Source organism: Anabrus simplex, chromosome 3 (assembly GCF_040414725.1).
Source record: "Anabrus simplex isolate iqAnaSimp1 chromosome 3, ASM4041472v1, whole genome shotgun sequence".
Classification (NCBI taxonomy): domain Eukaryota; kingdom Metazoa; phylum Arthropoda; class Insecta; order Orthoptera; family Tettigoniidae; genus Anabrus; species Anabrus simplex.
The window spans coordinates 396,278,863-396,304,643 of NC_090267.1; the positions used below are offsets into that span (position 1 = coordinate 396,278,863).

At 36.3% G+C, this 25,781-nt stretch overlaps 1 protein-coding gene across 2 annotated transcripts in view; it reads right to left on the minus strand.

The window, feature by feature from the left end:
- LOC136866424 (vitellogenin-4) overlaps positions 1-25,781 on the minus strand; it is a 252,654-nt gene that overhangs the window by 23,605 nt on the left and 203,268 nt on the right. For both annotated transcript variants that reach the window (XM_068226732.1, XM_068226731.1), the window contains exons 20-21: positions 18,800-19,055; positions 5,951-6,102 (exon numbers count right to left, since the gene is read on the minus strand). In XM_068226732.1, the coding sequence (XP_068082833.1) occupies positions 5,951-6,102; positions 18,800-19,055 (408 nt within the window). The remainder of the gene's footprint in view (positions 1-5,950; positions 6,103-18,799; positions 19,056-25,781) is intronic.

The following is a 25,781-nucleotide window of genomic DNA, read 5'->3' on the forward strand; positions in this document are numbered from 1 at the left end:
ATCGGGGTTTATGTGACCCCTATATCATATTAAGTTCTTGACGTACCGTGTCTGGTGACAGGATGCGTCGTCAACAATAAATGGAGATTTGAACTGATTGTTGCTTGTAGGTTGGTCAAGATTGAAAATATAAATTTAAATTAAATGTGTTTTAACTTGGCAGTTCTATTCTGGTTAACTTAAAATATTCAAAAATAAAAATAAAATGAAACGGATCTTCTTTTTAAATCATAAGTCTTGAGAAAGGGTGATATTAAAACTGGAGCTTGTTTGACCCACGATTTTCATTTTCATGTTCTTGACGTAACTAATATTTAAATGTGTTGTCATGCACAAATGGAGATTTAAAAGCCGATTGTTGTAGGTAGACTGGTCAAGAACGTTGTGAATGAAACTGTTAGCGTCTTGACTTTGGGTCTCATGTAACGTCAAGGAATTGACAAGAGTACAATATTAAGCTGTTTCATAGTTTTAGGCTGCTGCTTAATTGAGAAGAAACATCCTAGACACTTGATACAGTCTTGTGTGAAAATTGTTCCCATTGATGTGTTGCCTGGTCTTTGGGAGGGATCTTAAGAATATCTGTAATGAAGTAGAAAAATAATTTTGAATTTAAAATTTAGAGCACGCGTTGTGATAAAATGTATTAAATTAACACCTCTTAACTGTAAAATGACTTACTTGTTCAATTAATACTAGATGGACCTGTCTGTTCCGGCAGCGCCTGTCTTATCACCATTTCTACTCCTGGTGTTGTACTGGTGCGGTAATGGAGGGGCGGGACATGGAGGGAGAGTGGGGGTAGGCTGGTCTATGGGTGTGTGTGCTGTTGCTGGAGGGGAGTTTCTAGAAGCAATATGGGCAGGTTTAACTTTTGGCATGGTGGATGAAGCATTTGAGTGTGGAGATTTAAATAATTGAGGGATTTTGTTTTGATCTGAATTCACGATATTAATTAATCTAGGTGTTAATTCGTACAAAGGATTTTTAATTTCATTGATGTCGTTGAGATTTTTATTTTTATTGTAGGTTTGGTCTAAAAAGATGTGTAGGTTTTCCAGTTCATTCATTAATTTCCCTTTACCTATGCTTCTAATGATGGTAAGATCTTTCTCTATGGATGTAAAGTGATGGCCCGTTTCTCTCATATGTTGGCTCATCGCTGAGTACTTATTGTGTTTTTGAGCGTTATAATGTTCCAGATATCTCGTGTTAAAGCTCCGGCCAGTCTGTCCGATATAAGAAAAATCACATTGTGTACATGTTAGTTTATATATGCCGGACCTTGAATAATGGTTGCTATTGTGATTGACCTTGTTGTGGTTAAAAAATATGTTTCGCTTGGTGTTAACTGTCCTGAAGGCTATATTGATATTGTGCTTCTTTAAAGTATTTGCGGTAGGTTCGAATCCCACTATCGGCAGCCCTGAAAATGGTTTTCCGTGGTTTCCCATTTTCACACCAGGCAAATGCTGGGGCTGTACCTTAATTAAGGCCACGGCCGCTTCCTTCCAACTCCTAGGCCTTTCCTATCCCATCGTCGCCATAAGACCTATCTGTGTCGGTGCGACGTAAAGCCCCTAGCAAAAAAAAAAAAAAAAGTATTTGCGATCTGATGGTTGTTATATGTAAATGTGGCGAAACTAGTTTTTTTAGGTTTTTCTGGGATGAGGTTAGTGGACAATTTAATTTTGATTTTATTAATCAAACGGTTGACCATATCTATTTTAAACCCGTTGAGTTGAGCAAGATTCCTTATGTACTTCAGTTCAATTTTTAAATTGTTGGGAGAAAGAGGAATTTTTAAAGCTCTATAAATTAAATTATAGAAGGAGGCTTGTTTTTGGGACTTGGGGTGTAGGGATGAATTCATAATAGTTAAGGGAGAGTGTGTAGGTTTCCTGTATATTCGAAAATCGAAGGTATTATGTCCGCGTGTAATAGTTAAGTCCAAAAAGTTTAATGAGTTCCTAACCTCATCCTCTTTAGTAAACTTAACAATGGGGTCAATTTTGTTTAGGGACTCCAAGATCTCGTCACTATTAGTGACATTTTTGTCGAAAATTATGAAAGTATCGTCTACAAATCTCAGCCATAAACATACGCCTTTTATTTGTGTTATAATTTTTGTGTGTTTTATTGTGTCCATATAAATGCCTGCTAAGATGCCAGAAAGAGGGTCGCCCATCGCTAAGCCTTTTTGTTGGTAAAACTTTCCATTGAAAGAGAAAAAGTTGATGCTTAAGACAAAATTTAATATCTTCATGAATTCTTCAATTTCCATCTTACTAAGGCTGCTGTGTTTATTGATATTATCACTGATGATTCTTACAGTTTCTTTGGTAGGGATGTTTTTGTACATATTTACGACGTCATAGGAGCACACTGAGTGATTGGGTCGCAGCTTAAACTTGTTTAAAATTTCGCAAAAAGTGAATGAATTTTTTAAAGGATGTTTATTATTGAATACGTAATGTTTTTTTAGAAAGCCGTGAATGAATTTTGATACTTTATAGGTGGGGCTGTTTCTACAGTTTATGATAGGGCGTATTGGAATGTCCTTCTTATGAATCTTTGGTAAGGCTCTGGCTGTCGGAATACTAGGGTTCATGTTAAAAAGTTTTTGTTGTTCTTGTTCATTGAAAAGAAAGTTAGAACTTCTTATCAGTGTTTTTAGATTTTGCTGAATTCTCGTGGTTGGATCTTTGTTGACTATTGTGTATATTTTGTCCTTAAAAAAGTCTTCTGTTTTTTGAATGTATGTGTTTTGATCTAGGAGAACTGTGGATCCTCCTTTGTCCGCTTTTGTGACAATAATGTTGTTGTCGTCTATTTTCTTTTTTACGTTCTGGACCAATTTTTTGTGGTCGAAATTTGAATATGCGTTTATTTCTTCCGCTAGTTTTAGTAGTTTCTTTTTTACCTCAAATCTGGTATCATTTTGTGTTTCTAAAGGGAGTTTAGAAATGTTAGCCTCGATCTCAGCTACTGTGTTGATAATATCCGTTTCTTTTTTATTGCTAGGCCAGTTATGTTTTAAGCCTTTATTCAAGATCCCCATTTCTTCTTCAGAGAACTGTACGTCTGTCAAATTAACTACTGTGGGTGTATTGTTCTGTGAGGGAGCCGCTTTTTGCGTGTCTGAACTACGTTTTGGTAACCGTGATTGGGATGCTTTTAATTGAGATAGTTTCTTGTCGAGAGTAACTTGCTTCCTATCCAATAAAGCAATCAATTTATTGTCCACATGTAGTTGGAAAGAGTTCCATTCTAACGGATGTAAAGCCTGAGCTAACGCTAAATGAACTCTATATAACTGCAGATTTAAAAGTGACTTCTTTTTATGACGCTTTAATTTCATTTCTTAACCAAATGTCATTGACCTTGTTTTGAACTCTAATCAAACTTTGGTTAGATAAGTTTTTTCGCTGTGTAGACCTCAAAAATTTTGGGATCAATTTTAGTTCTAGACACTGTTTTAGAAAGGCTATGTCTTTAGTTAGTTTACAAATCTTGACCTTAAGGTTGAAGTACCTATTTAAACGGTATTTTGCCTGGTTGGCTACCAAATTACAAGTATATGTTGTATATAGTGTATATATTGGTATGTTTATATTGGTTAAAAAGGTCCCAAACCTTGACCTCAAGGTTGTTTACAGGCTGAAGATGCCCAAAATAATGGGTGAAACATGTACCTGACCAAATAAGTCTACATAAAATCATGTAGATAATAACCACATTAAACGTGGAAAGTATTGAATAGGTGGTTTTTTATTAAATTATCCTTGATATCTATGCCTAACGTCATCTTCAATATGGAACAATAATGAGAGTTGTTACTTGTAAGTGGTATGTTCCGAGCTGTCAGCGGAGAGATGGCGTGGAATGACATTAGTAGACGAATAAGTTTGAATGGCGTTTATAAAAGTAGGAAAGATCACAATATGAAGATAAAGTTGGAATTCAAGAGGACAAACTGGGGCAAAGGGGAGTTAGGGATTGAAATAACTTACCAAGGGAGATGTTCAATAAATTTCCAATTTCTTTGAAATCATTTCGGAAAAGGCTAGGAAAGAAACAGATAGGGAATCTGCCACCTGGGCGACTGCCCTAAATGCAGATCAGTATTGATTGATATATTGATTGATATATTGATTGATATAAAATGCTGGCCTTTGTCCTTTATCTTGGTATCTTATGAAACCTTTGGAAGAGAGCAATGTTGTATATGCAAACCTAGCCATTTTGTCACCAACATAAACCGTGCCTTTGTCTCTACTTGCTGCTGTTATGTCATCTACCTGTAACTTTCACACTTGCAGTGTCTGCATTCTGGTGGCATTTGAGCTTGGTATAACTGCTTTTACTTCAGCCATGAGCAGGCTCTAGCTTTGTCCTTTGTTTCTATAATTTGACTGGTCATAATTCCTTTGCTTATTTCAGAAACTCAAGGCATTTATGAGTAAAATTAAGCTGTTATCCTTACTCTTTATTTCTGTTTCATTCACTCTATTTCATAGATGTGTTTAGCTGAGAGTATTGAGGCATTAGCTGAATAAATTTTGATATGGAAGAGGAGTAGGTATTAATTGTACTGTTAGCCAACTCTTAATGATTTTCCCACTTCAAGTCATCTGAAATAGCACCTTTCCCAAGGTCATGTCTGCTTCCTTTCCGCATTACAAGAGACATTACATTAGTACAGCTTAAGAGATATGGATTACACATAGTAAGTATACAAGTCTGTTGAGACCACAATCTCCCAAACCCACTAAATGAAGATATAGATACTCATCAGTATATGTGATGATTATTATTATTATTATTATTATTATTATTATTATTATTATTATTATTATTATTATTATTATTATTATTATTATTATTGTATTTACATATACAACAAGAACAGCAGTAATGGAGTTCCTCTGGCTTAAATAATACCTACATTAAACTTTATGTACAATGCACAGCTAAAGATCTAGGTTCTTTCATGAAGGCTTGTGACTTTTCACCTTTGTTTTTTCCTGAGATAAATCTTGACTTATCTAAAGTATGTTAGAGTTGAATGATAATGTTTTTTATTAGATAAGCAATAACAACAGCCACAGACTACTCTTATGGAAGCTAAAACTTCAGTCAGATATTTGTAATACCAAGGCATAATTTCATGCTTACCACTTCTTATATAAAACAATCTTAGCAAATCAATCATTCACTGAAACTGAAAGAATCTGAAGTCTCTTAGACCTGCTGTATGCTGCATGTGTTGAATTTCAAGACCAAAGGGCTCTTATGGTATGGAGGAAAATTATTTAACGTGGAAAAGCAAAATGAGAATCAACAATCTTGGTTATCAATATTTGGATAATGATCTAAGTAATGCAAATGCTCATTTATCAAGGAAAAGATGGAGTTGAACTTAGTAACCCTGGAATTATAGCACCTTAAACTACTGCATGTGTTTGCCGCTATCTAGACTCGTTTCTGTATATCATACATTAAATACACTGTCATCACTCCTCATGACTGCTGGGATTCAGTACCTAAAATGTATGCAAGGAAATGTGGGACATAGATTAGTCAATTTTGGAAGGAAGGGAATAAAGTGTAAAGGAAAGGACACGAGCCAAACGCTAAAAATTCACAGTGAGTAAAATGTATGCAAAAAGTGTACCTACGTTGGAAAATCCTTTAATTTCTTAATCTTTAAAAAAAGTCTTGGATCTCACTTGCCACATTATGTATACATATTTGTAATTTTTCATTGCTACGAGTATTATCCAGTGATGTACTTCTGATAAAAACTATATATAGGATGGTTGCCCAGTTGTACTTCTTCTAAACAATAATGAGCAATCGCCTGACAAAAACTAACTGAAGGTGATAAGACATCACACAAATCTAAACCTGACTGACTATTTTCATTCAAAGAAAATGACTTAATTACCAATTTTGTGCCTGCTACTTTTTTTGCCAAAACTGCAAACAAAGGCGCCTTAGTACAATCTGCAGCTATTAGTGTGTAGCAGGGGGTAGCATCAAAATTGAAGTTCACGCTGTCAAATGAAATCACTCTTGCAGAATTGACTACACAGGAACCTGAAACAGAGAAGAGAAATGCATTCATTATCTGTTTTACTGCTAAACACCAGAGGTAAAAAAATTTGCCCTAAAACATGCAGGTCGAGACTAAAACATGATTCACTCACATTTAATTGCTCTTAAATGCGTGGTTTTTTGTAACAATAACACAAATGTTACCATAATAGGGACAATTACGCTTACACATAATAATAATAATAATAATAATAATAATAATAATAATAATAATGCAGTAATAAAATATAAATATAGGAATAGTTGTAAATAACGCAGTGGCGGTGTATTCACATCAGAACATGGAAATGTGACAGGTAACTTTCGATACGCAAAATTAATTTAAATACAAGGGAACACTTACAGGCCTACAAATGACAACTAAGGATAGTGGAAGGTGCTTGGAATCCCTATGAGGTCCATGGGAACGTATGACGTTATGGGGGAGAAAAGACTTACATGAAATACCCTCTAGCTCAACTATATTAAAAATAACAATGAAAAATTACAAAACCAAGTTAAATCACAAAACAGCTGATACTTAATGCTTTTGACAAACTGATACAATTACGAATTCAAAAACACAAATAAATGGATTGTTGAATTTTAAAAAAAGGTGAAAGACTTGGAATTATTAACAGCAGGAATCTAGGGCAATCTCGGACACGTTAAATTTAAAACTTTAAAAATGACACTAAGCAAGGAAATACCGAAAAACCAAATTAATAAATTACATTAAACGAAACCAGAAAACATTGAAATAACATTGAAATAACACTTACCGCGGAAAGGCAGGAGCTCCCGAGGGAAGCCCTCGAGCTTGCGCTCGCTAGAGCGGTCATATGTAAATGACGCCAAGCACACGCATGAAAATTCTGAAGCCAGCAGAAGACCGGAAATGGCCTGACCACAACCGACCAATAAGGTCAAACTTACCCTAGATTCCCAGTCGTTTTCCCCAATAGGAAATGGTTATTTTAGCAAATGGAATTGCATGACCATAGTTAGCAATTACACAAGTTCTGGAACATTACGATTACACCAAAAATTTCATCATTGGAGACCACACGTGTCGTACAGGGTGTCTCAATTTAAATAATCTTTTACATTTTTAAATCACATTACAAACATCAAATCAACCTTTGGACAAGTTACACCCTTGCTGACATTAATTTAAATTTTCAATCACATAAATTTACAGAGTCTAGAGTTCTTATTTCTTCAATTCTCAAAATATTACAAACAAAAATAATAAAAAACTTTTACATTTCCAAACTCTAACTTCTTGCAACACACAACATCCAGTTCCAGTTCTCCGTGCCACCACAGATTACAATTGTTGTTGGAAGATCATTGATGTACACATTGAATAATGTTGTCCTTGTGAGAGGCCTAGTTTTGATTGGTTGCACCCTGAAGTTTTGTTGTTGTAATGAACATTGATCATTCTTTTGGAAAAGAATCTTGAAAACCACTTTAACATGCGTCCATTTACTTTGACTCTGATAAGCTTCTGTAACAGCATGTTTTGCCATACAGTATCATAGGCTCCTTTAACCCTAGACCGGGCGCGCTGGTTGTTTTTGTCAACCGGTGCGCTATTTTACGCCGTAATTCCTAGAACTGTCAGTCTTTCATCACCTCGCAACTAATACCTTTTCTCTCACTCTTGACCTTCAGTTCAGTCAAGTTTCGACAACAGTGGAAGGGATACATGTGTAATTATTTCGAGCGAACTCTTGGAACCCGAAGCTGGTTGACAAAGTCAACCGCGCTCCTAGTCATGTAAGTAAAATCTATTTCTTTAAAATTTCCTTTCCTCTGTACTTTTCGGGTAATTAGGCAAAGTCAGGTGTAATTTTATGTATTATATTTCTATTTTAGGTATCGTTTTTTCAATGATGAAGACATATGTGACATTTTGAGCCAGTTATCCGATGAAATAGAGGACTCTGCCTCGGATTTTTCGGATGCGGAGGAGGACATTATAAACGTATCGAATCAGGATCATAACAGTGATACGGAGCAGGAGGCTAATTCGTACAGTGAGATCTATGAAGACGATAACAAAAGGGATTTCATCTTCGGGAGAGATGGAGGAACAATGTGGTCCACGACGGACTTTTCAAAACTTACTTTGAGGGTAAAAGCGAGGAATATTGTAAAAATACTGCCAGGACGGGGAGAGGAGGAAGTTATCAACAGAAATTGACTGTTTAATGCAGTTGATGAACGCTGAGATGGTCGATGAACTATTATACTGGACTAATTTGTACATTTCTAGGAAGCGGGAGGAAGTGAATTACAGCCGTGAGCGCGATGCTAAATTTGCGAACCACGCTGAAATTATGGCAATGCTCGGGCGATAAGGTGTGAAAGATTTCTTGGACGTGGCGACAAAGTTTATTTTTCATCCAGTCAATTTTTTGCTACTATATCTGATCATTTCATTGTATAATTGTGCAAATATAAAAATATGACCATTATTTTAATTTAATTATGTATCTACTGCTTAACTCATTTTAAATAGGTACAGTATTCATGTCCCTATTAGAATTAGTTCACGTGTTCATGATTATTCATTTTAAGTACATTCATATTAATCAATAATACAAGTTTTTTATTTTATTGGAGAATAACATTGAAACAAAAGATAAAACGCCGTTAATTGAAATGTTTATGCAATTGGAAGCCTGCAAACGACTGAAAACGTAACTGGTTGACAAAGTCAACCACGCGCCCGGTAGTGTGACAGAAATTGGCGCGCCCGGTTTAGGGTTAAAATCAATGAAAACTGCAAGAATACTTTCCCTTATGTAAATCCCATTATTTGATGGGAGGTGGACCTGTTTTGTGTGAATCCTGTTTGTTCTTCTGATAGGAAAGATTTTGTTTCCAAGTACCACTTCAGTCTATTTGTAATCATCCTTTCTAGAATTTTTACCAGAATGTAGGCAAGTGCTATAGGTCGGTACGAAGGGACTTGGATTTTGGCTTGCCTGGTTTTAGAATTGGAATGATAGTTGCTTTTTTCCAGTCGTTTGGTAGGTTTTCATTTGATGTCCAAAATTTGTTGAAAATGTGCAGCAGTATGTTAACACATTAATGACGGGCTACGTTAATTAACGTACTTTCGTTTTGGTGCGCGGGTGACTGGTTATGTACGTTACGTTTTCTCACATCGCTTCATTCTTGTGTGATTTTATCCTCTCCGCCGTTTATTAATAAAAATATTTTGGTTGTTTATAAACCGAGTCTTTTTTGATCGGAATTTAGATAGATATATTCTTTCCTTGACAATGCTTTCAACAAAGGAAATGTAGTTTCATAACACTCAGTACCACGTGACTAAGTGTCTTATCAGGTGTCAGCATGGCGCGCCGCATTAAAGACAGCTTAAGAGATGATGAAATATTTGGAGAATTGCATGCTGATAGTTTATCTGATGTCCCTAGTGATTGCAAAAGTGTAAGTATTAGTGACTGTAAAGATGTGTGTCCATTGACGGCAACAGTAATACGAGTGAAGATGCCAGTGATAGTGACAATGAGGTTGATGGAGGGACAAATACTGTGAGGATGAAAACAGAGTGCTACAACCATTTTCAGGTGTTCCAGGTATTTATATTTCATCCTACTTCTCACGCAAGGTGTGCTTCTGTTGCTGGTCTACAAGGAAGAATGGAGTAGCGCGCGCCAGGACAACAATGTGTTAACAGCAGATGGTCCAAGGCTTTTTTATGAATTCTGGGAATATCTTGTTGGGACCTGGTTGTTTTCTGACTTGTGTGTTCTTTATCGCTAACATGAACTCTTCTATGGAAAATTCATTGTTAAACATGTCTTTCGCATTATTATTTATGAATTTTTTCACTATTTGTTTGAGGGCCTTGTGTTCTTTCTTTTTCTGTCTTGATAACCTATTTGAAGTGTAATGTTTACAGAATTGATTTGCTATTGTGTGTCAATCTGTAATTTCTTTATCATAATAGGATTCAAAGGAGTGACTACAAGTTTGTTTTTTAGAGAATTGATAAATTTATGGGCTTTATTGCTGTCTGTTGTACAGTCAACTGTTGTTAAGAATGTGTTCGAAGATTCCCTTTTTGATATTGTTATGGCTTGTTTTAATTTTGCTGTTGCTTGTTGCCATTTCCATACATCATTTTGATCCTGACTAAGTTCAGCTGTTCTTTTGGTTTTATCTGTCAGACTTAAGATTGTTCAATTCATCTGACCAGGAAGGTTTATATTTTGTTTGAGTACTTCTAGGTATCCACAGTTGGCTATTTCTTTTATGGTTGTAGTGAATTTATTCAGGATGATGTTACGAGGTGCATCCAGATCAATTTCCAATATTTCAGTTTGCAGGTTGTTTCTGAAAATTTCCCAGTCTGCCTTCTTGAAGTTCCACCAGATCTTCTGGTCTGCACACTGAGCAGGTTTACTGTATGATGTAACAGTAAGGAGGGACATTCTATGTCCACTGCCTGGATCTTCAAGTACTGATCGATGACTCTGGTTTGCAAGATCTGTTGACACTAATGTGAGGTCTGGGTTAGTTGGTGGAACCAGAATGGTGAATGAGTGTTGCTGGATCTTTGTTATTATATAGTAGTTCTAAAGAGCTGTTCTCTATAAGGTCTTTTATTGCTTTCCCAGCTGTATTTGTGTAGCTGTAGCCCCAGACTGGAGAAGCTGCATTGAAGTCCCCTATAAAAATAGTAGCTGTTTTGATTTCTAAAATGTGGATATTCAGAATTTTATTGTTTGAAGGGCTGTAAACACAAAAGATTGATGTTTTCTTATTGTTGATCCATTTGACAAGTTTGATAATTTCAGATGTATCTGTTGAGTTCATTTCTTTTACAATTCTGAATTTTGGCGTGATATTCTTCTTCACTTCTACAAATATTCCCCTAGCTACTTGTCTTGTTTTAAAGAGAGTGTAGATGGTATACCCTTGGATCTTTAAATATTGTATGTTTTCAGGTGTAATATTGGCTTCACTGATGAGAAGGATATCTATTTCACTGTCTATCATAATTTTCTTTACTTCCAATAGTCTCTTTGTTGAAAGACCACCTGCATTCCACTGCAGTATTCTTACTTTTTGTTGTTTTGCTCTGAAAAGAGCAGTTTTATTTGTTTGAATTTGTTTGCTCATTTTTCAATATTCTGGAATGTTTTTGCCAAAAAGATACTCATTTATCACCACCCAGGGGACACATACAGCTTAAGGTATGCTGTGGACGTGAGTAATTTAATTGTTTTAACTTCTACATAGTACATTGTTTTTTTTTTTTTTTTTTTTTAGCTTTTAGGACACTGATAACTTGCAACAGTATGGTGGTATCATGTAGTTTTCTGCACAGTGAGGACTTTTGCTGTGTGAAGTGGTTTGGTTGTACTTTCTCCTAACTGTTCTCTGCTCCTGCTTCCACTTGGCTTCTCTATCTTCGCTGTTTTGAATACGAGTACCCAGGCTTTCTTTATATGTTCTGTTTCCTTACTTCTTGTTGAAAGTGTTGGTAAGATTGCAGATATCTATAGCTTCCCATACACTAGCATACTCAATTACCTATAGTGGATTATTATTTGAGGAGTAAAATAATCTCTCATCATTTTTGTAAAATCAAAACTTTATATGGACGAATTCTACATCTATACTTAATAAGTAGGACTTAGGCAGGCCCTTTCCCTACTAAGAGACTGTCAAATTGTAAGGTGTAGATGGGGCCATGAATCTGAGATTGTATTTCACATACAGTAGTTTATTCCAGGTTCCCTCTTTCATCGTTTCTCCATAACATTCCCTGGTAAATGTTTTTCTCTTCTGCCTTTCAGGCTGTTATTTTTATGAGAGCCAGCTGCCAATGGTATCCAAATTCAAGTACCTGGGGCCATGCCAACAAAGAGATGGTGAGCTGGAGGATGAATTAATACAACACAGAATAAAATGTGGCTGGTTCAAGAAAGATGGGTGTAGTACTCTGTGACAGGAAGGTGAACTGCAGACTGAAAGGAAAGGTGTTCAAGTCACTAGTTAATCTGGCTATGATGTACAGTATGGAAATGTGGCCCATTATTAAGGTCCAAGAAAAGAATTTTGAAATGGCAGAAATGCAGATGTTACGTTGGTTATGTGGGGTCACCAGAGAGGATAAAATACCATAATAAATGAACACATTAGAGAAACAGTAAAAGTGGGATGCCTAGGTAAGAAAATTTAGGAAAGGTGACTATGATGGTATGGTCTCGTGCACTGACAAGAAGGGGAGTATGTGGGGAAATGACTCCAAAACTTGGTGGTAAATGGTATGCGAAAGCAAGGAAGGCCAAAATTGAGATGAAGGTACAAGTTAACGGAAGACCTGAGAGAGAAAGGCTTGAACAGAAAGGAAGTTTCAAACAGAAAAACCTGCAGGAAGAAAATTAGAGAAGCTAATGTTGAACCTGTATGACACAGGATAAGGCTGAGACAAAGAGGAAGATTTTTATGAGAGCTATGGCATCTTTTCTCTGCTATAGCCCTTGTCTTTTCTAAGTTTATTCAAAGAATCATGATGCATCTTCATTTCTAGGGTATGTAGTTGTCCACTATTTGCCCTGTTGATCCTTGTTACACATCTATAAATCAAGGGAGAGTAATAGAGTCCACAAACAAAGTTAAAACACTAGAAAAAAAGTAGATTCCAGAGAAAATGTTTTATACCATACCTCCATTTTATCTTTAAAATTTGACATGATTCAACCAAGACTGGTCTGGCCTGTGCATCATCATGAGAGGACAGCAGAATTTTATTTTGGGTTTTAAAATTATTGTATGTATCCTTCTTATGCATTCCAGAAAGCTAATCAATTGTGTGTAATATTTAAAATTATCAATATTTAGGCCTATGAAGAAAATGGACTCTGAAGAAGAATTTTAAAAAAAATGTAACTTGAAGAAAATTATATGTTAGGAAATATGAACTATTAACTATAAGAAAATTTGTAATATTGTGTTTTTGGTAAAAGGCGTGCAGTATCTACTGGCATGTGGAGGAAATAGGTGATGTAATTCTAATTTCATCAGCACTTTGAACTTGCCCATATAAGGAAGAGTATTTTTATTAGTGGGAATAATGACATTTCCAATTGGCAAAAGCAGGAATCCAGTGTTCCTATTGGCTACTTGTGATCGCACGACTTCTTGTTTTGGGATCCTCGTGAGAGCTAAGTCTTCTGTATGCGTCCTTGAATTCGGATCAATTCAGCGGGCGGACGCATCCCGCCTTGGGTCCACGGTCACTCTTGGTAAGCGCTAAATCTATTGTGTTTGATTTTATTTAACTCATTCTTGTGTTTCGGCATTTTCTCATTTAACGTAACTTTCCATGACTTAAATTTTGTATGTCAGAGTTTCTTCTAGGCCTCTCAGGGTGCATGCACCACTGCATTGCACTGTGCATGGTGCAAAAGACGACCGCTTGGTTGACCAGATTGCAGATCTCCTCAATTTGGAGCAATAGCGCTGTCTCTCTCTTTCCCCCATGCCTGTCTCGCTCGCTCTGCCTGTCTCCCTCTTCCTCATCTGCTCCATAGCGCTCCAAATTCGAGCCGAGCTTTGCCAAGTCGCCCCGAGATGACATGCTGGTCCGAGCCGAGTGGGACCGATGCACTGTGCACAGGACCCCTGTGCCTCAGTTTGCAAGTATGAGATTTTGGGTATTTGAGAGGCCCTGCTCTAGATCCCGCTTTCACCAATTTTGTCCGTTAACATTTTATTTTCTTATTTAAAAGTTTTTTAAAAAGTATCTCATGTTTATTAACATTTCAATTTCCTTAATTTTCTGCCTATTTTGTACTTTACTTAAGTTCATTTAAATATTTTGATTTAAGTGCCCTAAATTGTCACCTACTATTATCAATTATCTGCTTTGTTTTGATTTTGTAAACATTTTCATTTTGTTAATAATCAATAGTTTGAGGGTGATTATCGAGAACCTTTTCTTTATGGAAGAAGGGGAGGTTGACGATAATCGTTCTTGGCTAACTTTTGTGAAATTATTTTTAAATATTAATTTTGAATATTTTTCTCACTATATTCATTGGTCTCAAGTCGTTATAACTACATGGCTGTTGTTGTAAATGGTGAAGTGTAAATTTCATTGATGAAATGTTTCTTTTATAGGTTGTAATTGTTATGTGTGCATTCTTAACCCCAGTTATTTGTTTTTCATGATTCTTGCTCAAGTTCAAGACATGACAAGGGAGCTGCCTATTATTTCTGGATGAGGCAGTCGAATGTGTTATTCATTCTGCGATGTGCAGTCTGTGTTGCTGTGTTTCACACTGTAATTAATGGTGGGAGGAAATGGTAAGTCACTATCTATAACAAATTTTTTCAGTTTTATTGTCAATTTTCATTTTCTTTTGTGGCAAGCCTTCAGCTGACCATATGATTTTTTCTTTTAAGCCATATCATCACATTGCGTGTGCCGTGTTTGAATTCTGTAAGTCTTTGGTTATAAATTTCAGTGTGTGTTCATTCACTTAGTTTCTTCGATTCGTGTTCCGATCATAACATCTGTGCTTTAAAGTACCAGTGTGTCATGAAATTATGCTAAGTGCTGTAATCTTCGTGCGACTTTCCTTATCTTTTGAACAGTTGATGAATGCGTCTGTGGAAGACAGCTGATTACTGACCTACCCCGAGTTCGTGAGCGCTCAGTTCCATCTAATAAAATTTACTCGTGTCGTAATCTTCTTGTTCTTCTTCTAGACAACATAAATTGTAGTGTTGATTGTTGTACTAATCATTAGGTTCAGGTTAAATTTTAGCATGGAGTCTCATAAGATTTTTCTGAAATATCTGTTTTCGTAAATTTTTGGCAATAATTTTGAGGTTAAAGTTCGTAATTTTTCGTCAGTCTTTTGAGTGTTTTGTGTTTTGTAAATTTCATGTTTCGGCAAATTATTTTCAAATTTTCTTAATTGTTGCCTGCTGTGTTTTCTTCGGTATTGTTCTTTGTGTGTGATCTTTTAAAATTATCTCATACATCGTATTTTGGCTCAGTGTATATGTGTTGTGTTGTGTTCAGTCTTCTACTGTACCTGGGTTCGTTTCCAAGTACGTATGGGACTATTTGGGGCAGTTCCTAGCCAATTACTAAATTAATCTGTTTGAAAATGTTCCTAGTTCTTCTGTTGAGCATTTCTATCATGCTGTTTTCTGTTTCCTTGTCACATATATTTATTTACCCGTGTATTCCTATACTTGCTAGGGAGGGTTCTATGAGGACTGCGATAGTCTAATAGGGTGAAACATGCTCACCATATTTATAGACCAGCGTAGACTGAGGCCATTATGGCAAATTTTGAAGGGTTATGGATCTGCACTTGTGCGTATGACATCTTTGAAATCTGGTGTGCATGTGATATGAGATTCTTCTGTAACCTTTGGCCCAGTATTAGGTGACTAGATGGAGAATAATGTCCAGCTTAAATTATTACTAGGAAGATTTTCTTCCCATGTTTATTTCGGTATTAGTATTCTGAGCTATTAATTTTGATTCAATCTTCTGTTGCTTCGCAGGTCATCGAGATTTGTGTTTCAGTTATTATAAATTTGTCATAGGGATTTGTAGTAGAATTTTGCAGGTGTTACGATTTGGTAAAGGTTTATTTTTGTTTGTTTCTGGTTGCGTATCTTTTACTGAGTAATTTTTTCAAAATTTCTGTAATGCGCCTTGTGTCTGTCCATCCATATTTGTAAATAGTTGTAAATATGGATGTCATTTGTGTTTGTCTTCAGTGCCTTGGGAAGGCATTTATGTTCTCAGACTTAGGGCTTAAGGTGCTGAGAGGCCATTCCTCTCCTGGGAGTATAATACTGGTTCTAAGAGTCTCATTGTCGTGTGATGGATTCAAGATTACTTGAGATCATGTTCTGCCTTTTTTTTTCTTTTGCAGGTACTGCTTGATGTAGGGGTCATCGCACTGGTGTGTTTGTGTGTATTGTGTTCTTGTATTGTCATGTGATGGAATCGGTAGTATTGAGGTTGTTTTGTGCCTTTTTATTGGTTAGTACTGCTGATTTAGGGGTCATTGCACTTATTTTGTGTGTGTTCTTGTATTGTGTGTTGGAAGACAGATAGGCCTGGTGATCTTTGGGTGTCGTGCTTGTAATCTGATATTCCCTGGTATGAAGGTGTTGTTTGTGCCTTTTATTTCTTATATCGGTGAGTTGGATTTCTGCATGCGCATTCTTGAATTGCTATCATTTTTCATTTGATATACTCTGTTTAAAGTTAATTGGATCTTCAATTCTGTATTCTTGGTCTTAATTGAGTTTTAGTTTGGTTGATCTGACATGTGATACGTAATGTGAGTTTTATCTGTGTTAAAATTTTGGGTACATGGCATGGTAAATGCAAGATAACCCAATAAATGTAATTATCTCCCTGTTTTGAATTTTCTTGCAACATTCTAAATTTCACCTCCCATTTATTTTGATTTTTTAAAATGTTGGATAATTAAGAATGCACATAGTAATTTAATTTAGAGAAAAATTCTAGAGAGGATATGGGTAGTACCTTATGTGCCCAAATGGTAAGGTCATATATGTGTGTTGTACTTCAGTCAATGAAGGTCTAGTTTTGGAAAATTTATTCTTGGAGGATGCTTTCTCTTTTATGCTGACCTGTCATTTCTGTAGTGCTTGAAAGGGTTGATTGTGAATTGTGTATAATGGAATTGGGTGAATTGTAATGTGTCAAGCTGTATCCTTGGTAACCTATGGTTCTTTCCTGGTAAATATCCTTTATCTGAATTTTGGGTTGTGTAAAATCTTGGTTCTTCCTGTAATTTGTGGGTCTGGGGTAAACTCCGGAATGTTTTTTATTTGTTTTGCTTGTTTTCTTTCTTTTGAAATTTTGAAATTGTGCTTGCCAGTGGGGCTGGGGTATCCCCAGGTCTATGGGAGGGGATCTCTCTATTGAGGTCTTTGAGACACCAGTTGGGTGACTCGAAGCCTTTTGTCCACCGAGGTGGTTTTGGCTCTAGTATTCTCTGTCTGCTGCATGTGGATTTATGTTGCAGTGGCAGTAGGGGCGGCAATCTCTGTTTCTACCTGACGGCATCCTGACATGGCTAGTTGAGGGGCACACTGTATGTCTTGGGCATTATCGTTCGTCACCGCAACCCAGCTGCCAGATGTCCAGATGGCGGCAGTCTTGCTAGACTGCGCCCCATTTCGCTGCCTGATACCCGTTGGCTCAAGATATGGGTGGGCTGCGCTACTACTTGCTTGGTGTTCATGTTTAAACTGAACTTGTACGGAGGCTGGTGGCAAACGGCCGTGTCAGGAGCCGCATATTCAGTGATAACCAGTGGTCAAGTGAAGCGACTTTGATCATGTAACTAGAGTGAAAACTAATGCAAGCTCTACCCATTTCAAACTTTGTCATGAAGGAGGTAGTGGATGCCTTCTTACAGATAGTGAATGGAATCTGCGTTACTGATTGATTGTGGAAGCGAAGAATATACATAATTTTCAATGGACATAAAAGTTGAAGATTGTAAATATATTTTCACAGGGCTGTATTTTGCTACGTTGTATTTATATGTAATTCCTGGAATACCTCAAGTTAAAATGACCTTTAATGTAGTAACATGCTAGTTTTTTAATATATTCAATGTAAGGCAACAATGACTGCCAGTAAAGTGACTGTAGAACTGTGTGAAAAATGTATTTGTTTCGAGCGTAGCTCAAGTTTAAAGGGGAGGAAGATGTGACCTGTGCGTCATCAAGAGAAGACAGCGGAATTTTATTTTGGCTTTTAAAATTATTGTATGTCTCTTTCTTATGCATTCCAGAAAACTAATCAATTGTGTGTAATATTTAAAATTATCAATATGAAGAAAATGGACTCTGAAGAAGAAATTAAAAAAAAAAAACTATCTTGAAGAAAATTATGTTAGAAAATATGAACTATTAACTATAAGAAAATTTGTAATATTGTGTTTTTGGTAAAAGGCGTGCAGTATATAACTTTTGGGGCAGTATGTACTGCCATGTGGAGGAAATAGGTGATGTAATTCTAATTACATCAGCGATTTTGAACTTGCCCATATAAGAAAGAGTATTTTTATTAGTGGGAATAATGACCTTTCCAATTGGCAAAAACGGGAATCCAGTGTTCCTATTGGCTACTTGTGATCGCACGACTTCTTGTTTTGGGATCCTCGTGAGAGCTAAGTCTTCTGTCTGCATCCTTGAATTCGGATCAATTCAGAGGGCGGACGCATCCTGCCTTGGGTCCACGGTCACTCTTGGTAAGCGCTAAATCTATTGTGCTTGATTTTATTTAACTCATTCTTGTGTTTCGGCATTTTCTCATTTAACCTAACTTTCCATGATTTAAGTTTTGCGTGTCTGAGTTTCCTCTAGATCAGGGCCTCTCAGGGTGCATGCACCAGTGCATTGTTTACCTAGCGTATGGTTTGATTTTGCGTATTTTTTGGTAGTTAACCATCTCATTTCCCTGTCTAGATGTGAAGCAGCCGCAACATTGATATTTTTCTATTTTATGTTTTTAAATTATTATTTCATGCATACGCTTATCACCAGGTGCTACAATTGAAACTTGAAAAAGTACAGTACATAATTCAGGCAATATTTCCAGGATTCTTGTAATATGCCATCTCATACTTACCAATGAGATTGAGTTTCATTTTGATGGGAAGAGTCGGAGAGAAGCGAGTGTTGATAAGAAGTGGCTCAATCCAGGATTTTGCTTTGCTTATATAAACCTGTTGTTTGTTGATAGCCAGTTTGACAATGGGTTGTGAAATAGGCACTTCAATAGAGATGACTAAAGTTGAATCTTTCATGTCAGAAGTAATTCCAGGTTGCATCAGCTCCAGCAGTGCTCCCACTCTTGAAATTGCTAATGAAACAGCTTTGGGAACCTGCAATAATGTACATCATTCTTAAAAATTATTATTTTGCAAAATTCTTAGAATTTTATATAACTTACATACATCTTTATACAGGACTAGCATGATACCCGTGCTTCGCTACGGTATTATACTGAAATTTATAATTGAATGCCTAACGTTTTATATATAATCATCTGAAATTCGTGATCTGACTCATTTTCTGAGAGAATCCGCCAAAATTCACGATCTGACTCGTTTTCTGAGAGATTACGGCAAAGTTACTCATATTTTTCCATCTTTCTTTCCAGCAATCGATTTCATACTTTCCGGGCTAGGTCCAGGTATTCCACGCGGTCAGTTGGGTCCCTAAATTTTTGCCATCTTTTCCTATAAGCATTTTTAGTATAGATCAAATCCTGAAGGAGATCCGGCATGGTGTCGTCTTGGGTGCCTAGGCGGTACTGAACCCGCGGCCAGACTGTATTCGTAGTCATTAACAGGCCAGGACCCATTTCCAGCGCGGTCCGCACAATTTGACGACAGTCCAGAACATTATTATTATTATTATTATTATTATTATTATTATTATTATTATTATTATTATTATTATTATTATTATTACTACTACTACTACTATATGTTCTGGACCCCACAGCAAGATGCAAGACCACTACTTGGTGGTAAATTACATCTGCTGCCATTGTCATTGTTGACAATGTGACCAGCACCATTGTCGCGCGTAGGCAAGTGTGCGGGATATCTGGCGATACGAATGTCATACTTCCGTGCATTATTGACCTTATTATAGAGGTGAACAATTTGACGGTCAGTCTCATTCCTATCGTTTATTTCAAATGTGTTTAAATTTTTATTTATATGCCAGGAGAGTCTAGTGTAATCTAAGAACGTTCTCCGAAGGAAAAGATGGCTGTTGAAAACGAACCCAGGAAAGATTAAAAATGATCGGTTTATGATCAGAATAAGTACATCGAAAATCTACAGCCTATTTCCCGTCATTCGACAGGGTCAGGAATGGAATGAATAAAGCCCCATCTAGCGGCAACAATAGGAATTGTGCTGGCTGCCGAAGCACTCCTCTGGGACAATGATTGATGAATGACAAATTAAATGAAATATTGGACAGTGTTGCTGGAATGAATGATGACAGGGAAAACCAGAGTATCCGGAGAAAAACCTGTCCCACCTACGTTTTGTCCAGCACGAATGTCACATGGAGTGACCGGGATTTGAACCACGGAACCCAGGTGTGAGAGGCTAGCGTACTGCCGCCTGAGCAACGGAGGCTCCTTATAAGTACATTATGAACAGTAAAATCAATTGGTCTCACCTCCTTTTACACCGCAGTGCCGTTAAGTTTATTTAACCACCCCCCCCAAAAAATTTAAAAAAAGCATGTTTCTTTATGTTTAAAGGAGATTCCAAATACCAGTGTTCACGTCTGTTACCTTCACTTTTGAATTATAAGTATCCCCATAAAAATAATTAACTTTTTTTCACTTCCTTTCACTCTCCTCCTCCCCCTCCCCCCTTCAAGTGAATTTTCCGGCAAAAAATACTTGTTTCTTTAATAGTAAAGGATCTTCTAAATACCAATTATCACGACTCTAACTTCTTCAGTTTTTGATTTGTGTCCTCATGAAAGGAATTCAATTCCTTTTCTCCCACCCCCCAAGATGGTTCCCCCCCAAACACGTGTTTCTTTGTTTTTAAAGGAGATCCAAATACCAATTTTCACGTCTGTAACAACTTTCGTTTTTATTAGATGTATGTATTCTCATACAATTAAGACAATTAATTATTCAATTCTTTCATCCCCCCTTTCATTGGATTTTCCGAGAATATGTGTTTCTTTACTTTTAAAGCAGATTTCAAATATCAAATTTCACGTCTGTAACATCTTCATTTTTGAGATATCAGTAGCCTAATTAAAAGAATTCAACACCATTTTCAGTCACTTTGACCTCCTCCCCTCCACCCAAGTGGTATTTTTGAAAACTAAAACTAAAAATACACGTTTCTTTATTTTTAATAGAGATAAAAAATACCATATTTCACTTCTGTAACATGTTAAGTTTTTTGAGATATACTGTAGAAATTCTCATTTTAAAACTTCACCCCTTTTTAGTTCCCCTTAAGTGGAGTTTCCAAAAACAAGTCACCTATGTTTCTTTACATTTTTACGTCTTTAACATTTTACGTTTCTCAGATATTCTGTAGATATAGTCTTTCAAAAAATTCACCCTAATTTGTCACTCCTGTTTAACCACCATTAACTGGATTTTCCAAAAACAAAAAAAATATGTGTTTCATTATTGTTAAAGGAGACCCCATATACAAATTTTCAGTTCTGTAATATCTTCAGTTTCTGAGATATATGTATCCTCGTTAAAGGCATTCAACCCATTATTCATCCATTTACAACCCTCCTATTGGGATTTACAGAAAACAAAAAATACGTGTTCCTTTAGTTTTAAAGGAGATTCTAAATACCAATTTTTACATCCGTAAACTTTTAAAGTTTTAAGATGTAGACACACTCATTTTAAAAATTCACCCCCCTTTTTACCCCCATTATTTGGATTTTCCAAAAACAAAGAAATATCTGTTTCTTTATTTTTAAAGTAGATCCCAAACACCAATTTTTGAGGACTGTAACATCTTCAGGTTCTGAAATATAAGTAGCCTCATTAAATGCATTCGACCCCTTTTCCACCCTTTTCCACCCTTCCTATTGGGATTTTCCAAAAACAAAAAACAAAATACAAGTTTCTTTATTTTTAAAGGAGATTCTAAATACCAATTTTTACATCTATAAACTTTAAAAGTTTTGAGATATAGATACACTCATTTTAAAAATTCATCCCCTTTTTACCCCCCATTCATTGGATTTTCCAAAAACAAAAAAAATACGTGTTCCTTTATTTTTTAAGGAGATCGCAAACACCAATTTTCAGGTCTGTAATATCTTCAGTTTCTGAGATATAAGTATCCTCATTAAAGGCATTCAACCCCTTTATCAATTGGGATTTTCCAAAAACAAAAAAAATACGTGTTTCTTAATTTTTAAGGAAGATTCTAAATACCAATTTTTACATCTGTAAACTTTAAAAGTTTTGAGATATAGATGCACTCATTTTAAAAATTCACCCCCCTTTTCACCTTCCCATTAATTGGATTTTCCAAAAACAAAAAAAGTAAGTGTTTCTTTATTTTTAAAAGAGATCAGAAGTACCAATTTTCAGGTCTGTAATATCTTCAGTTTCTGAGATATAAGTACCGGTATCCTGATTAAAGGCATTCAACCCCTTTTTCATCCTTTTTCATCCCTCCTATTAGGATTTTCTGAAAACAAAAAAATATGTGTTTCCTTATTTTTAAAGAAGATTCTAAATACCAATTTTTACATCTGCAAACTTTTAAAGTTTTGAGATATAGATACACTCATTTTAAAATTTCACCCCCTTATCGACAGAATATCCAAAAATCCTCTCTTAGCGAGCACCTACATCTGAATATGAATATATCCCCAAAATTTCATTTCTTTATGTCCAGTAGTTTTGGCTCGGCGATGATGAATCGATCAGTCAGTCAGTCAGGACAAGTTATTTTATATATATAGATTTTATTGGTTGGTAACTTTGTTCAATTCAAGCCTTATAAACTGGAGGTAGCAGACATCAAGGTAGTGAATACCATATATCATCACTAATAAAAATCAATGGGAACAATGACAGAAGAGTGATCTTAATGAAATAAAAGTAATGAGAAAAATGAATATGATAATTTAACACCTGTGGAGACACTCTTAGGTGGTGAAATCATATTTGTTGTTTAGGAAATTAAAGGATTAACTTTTAAAGGAAAAGAGTACCTGACCGAGCTCGATAGCTTCAGTTGCTTCATTTGGAAATTAGTGGGTTCAAACCCCACTGTCGGCAGTCCTGAAGATGATTTTCTGTGGTTTCCTATTTTCACATCAGTCAAATGCTGGGACTGTACCTTAATTAAAGCCATGGACACTTCCTTCCCACTCCTAGCCCTTTCCTATCCCATTGTTGCAATAAGACCTTCTGTGTCGGTGCAACGTAAAGCCGATTGTGAAAGAAGAAAAAAAAAATTTCCTGGTAGGTGTAGATATGGAATGAGGTTTGAACATAGATTTCCAGTTTATAGGTAAGAGGTACCACTAAAGAAGTAGAAGTCCTCAACTTTACACCAAGATATTTGTTTAGGAATTGATATTGCTGATAAATTCTGGTATTGTTTTTAAAATAATGTATTTGCAGCTAGGAATTAAAACTGCAAAGTCATCTCTATATAGGCCATGAAGGCCCTTGGAGGCATGGAAGATAAAGGCTTCAACTATCTGTAATCTCAGCACTTGATGGGGTAGAGTGTTAGCTCTATGCCTGGTTGCCTTTGTCCCCAGGAATTTATTTGGTACTCATTCTTGGTGTAGGCTGAGTGAACCTCAGTACCATGTGCACCCCTGAAAGTGGAAATCTCATTTCTAAAATTCTTGATTAGTAGTTCTGTATGGTGTGATACTTTTCAAAGTAGTGTCCTTTGTGAAGAGGGCCCTACATTACCTATGTTTACATCCTCATCAGCTGTATTGGAGTCACTGCTATATTCCAGCACACAAGAATTGTCCAGGATTTGATGCAGAAATTCCAAACTAACTTTCAGAATCACAAAAATCATTAGAAATGCTCAGTTCACTGTCACTTGGTACATCTGATAACTGGTCTGCACATAATTCAATCACAAATACCGGTATTCATTAACAGCAGCATGCACTACACCATGTTGACACAGGAGTAGCTCTACATCTCTGATGTTATTTTGTTAACTATATGAAGGTATAAAGGAAGGAAGAAAAATGAAGCGATAGCTGCCTTACAATCTATATTCCATGACTACAGCTTTCAAAACTTATAATCTCACCACCAGATCATAGCAGCAATCAAGGAAACATGAGGTGCATGAAAACGAGATTTCTTTGGGCTCACACCAACCGTTTGCAAGCATACTACGAGATTTCCTGGGCTAATAGCTTGCTCTCTGAAGGTGCAATTTACCCTGTAAAGTTCAGGAATTCAAGGACTTTTCCTGTTTTCATGCAACTTTCCCCAGCCTGCCTCCTGTAGTGAGGGCTCTTATCTGTGTTGGAAATCACATTCCTTTCACAAAAAATGACAAAGAACATTTTCAGGGATAGTTAAAATATGATCATAATAAGTGGTAATAGCAAAAATGAATGATGCAATAAGTGAGGTATTTTTATACAGATTTAATACAATGGAAATTGGGACTTCAAATTTACGATATGCTATGGAAAAAACATTATAATGAGGAACTGTAATTTAAGGAAATGTCCAACTCTCCTGGACAATACCATAATTGTTCCTGATAACACTATAGCCCACACTGCAGCCCCTATGGCGACCTTTTACATGTTGGGGGTGGAAAATCTTTGAACACCCTCCTCATTCACCCAATGTCAGTCCACGGTTTTTAGACAAGCGTGCAGTTTAAGCTGTGTATGTACGGGTACAGTAAAAGTTATATCTGCTGTTTCTAAAGATGAAAGGAGAGCATTAAAAGGAGTAAAAAATATCAGGCAACAAATATGAAAACACTTGCACTCGATCCCATTAAAATATCTACATATTATTGCAGATCACATTCTTTCTAAAACAGATTTTAGTTGAAGCCCTATATTTTGGACCAGTGGACCAGTGAAGAGGGAAATTGTTCCTCTTCATGAATCTAGTGTATCTAGTGTATACGTGTGAGCTTCTGTGGCTCAGGCGGCAGCACACCGGCCTCTCATTGCTGGGTTCCGTGATTCAAATCGCGGTCAATCCATGTGAGATTTGTGCTGGACAAAGCGGAGGCGAGACAGGTTTTTCTCCAGGTACTCTGGTTTTCCCTGTTATAATCCATTCCAGCAACACTCTCCAATATCATTTCATTTCATCTGTCGTTCATTAATTATTGCCCCAGAGGAGTGTGATAGGCTTCGGCAGCTGGCACAATTCCTAAACAGGTTAAAAATATTCACTTATAGCAATCAAACTCAACACAATATAACGGAAGTGTTAATAATATACTACCACACTTTGACTCATTGTCAGAAGATATTAAAAACTCTTAAGGCACTAATTTATTTGAGTTGAAATAAAATTGAGGCTATGCACCCCTCTCTACTTAAGGTAAGTGATGTGCATATCCATCACATTGTTAGATAATGTAAATAACTAAGCATTCCTGGAAATGAGAAGCACAATTGTTTTATCAAAGTATCTTGCCTATTAACCCGTGATCACTCGCGCTATGAGGCTCAATATAACATTTTTACAAATTTTGCTACAATTCGTTTGTCCTTAGCTTTGAATCAATGTCCATTTGAAAATACCTCATTCAGTCCTTTGAGCATGCCATGATGTATTTGTATAGTAGCTGTGGTATTTGGGAGGGGAGGAAAGAGTAGGGGAAGGAGCACGCACGCGTTGTGTTGGTTGCTATCTCACAGTGCGAGCAGTCCGGTGTGTCTAACCAGTGAGTAGCATTAGGGGAGACCTAACAGTGTGAGTGATCATGAGTGCGTGATTTCCTAAAATTTGATTGATTTTTATTGTTATCACCAGTGATATGAGTGTAAGTCAAAGCCAGCAAATCATTAGCTGGTTGTTAGAAGAAGAATGTATCGAGGAACCATCTCTATTGTCT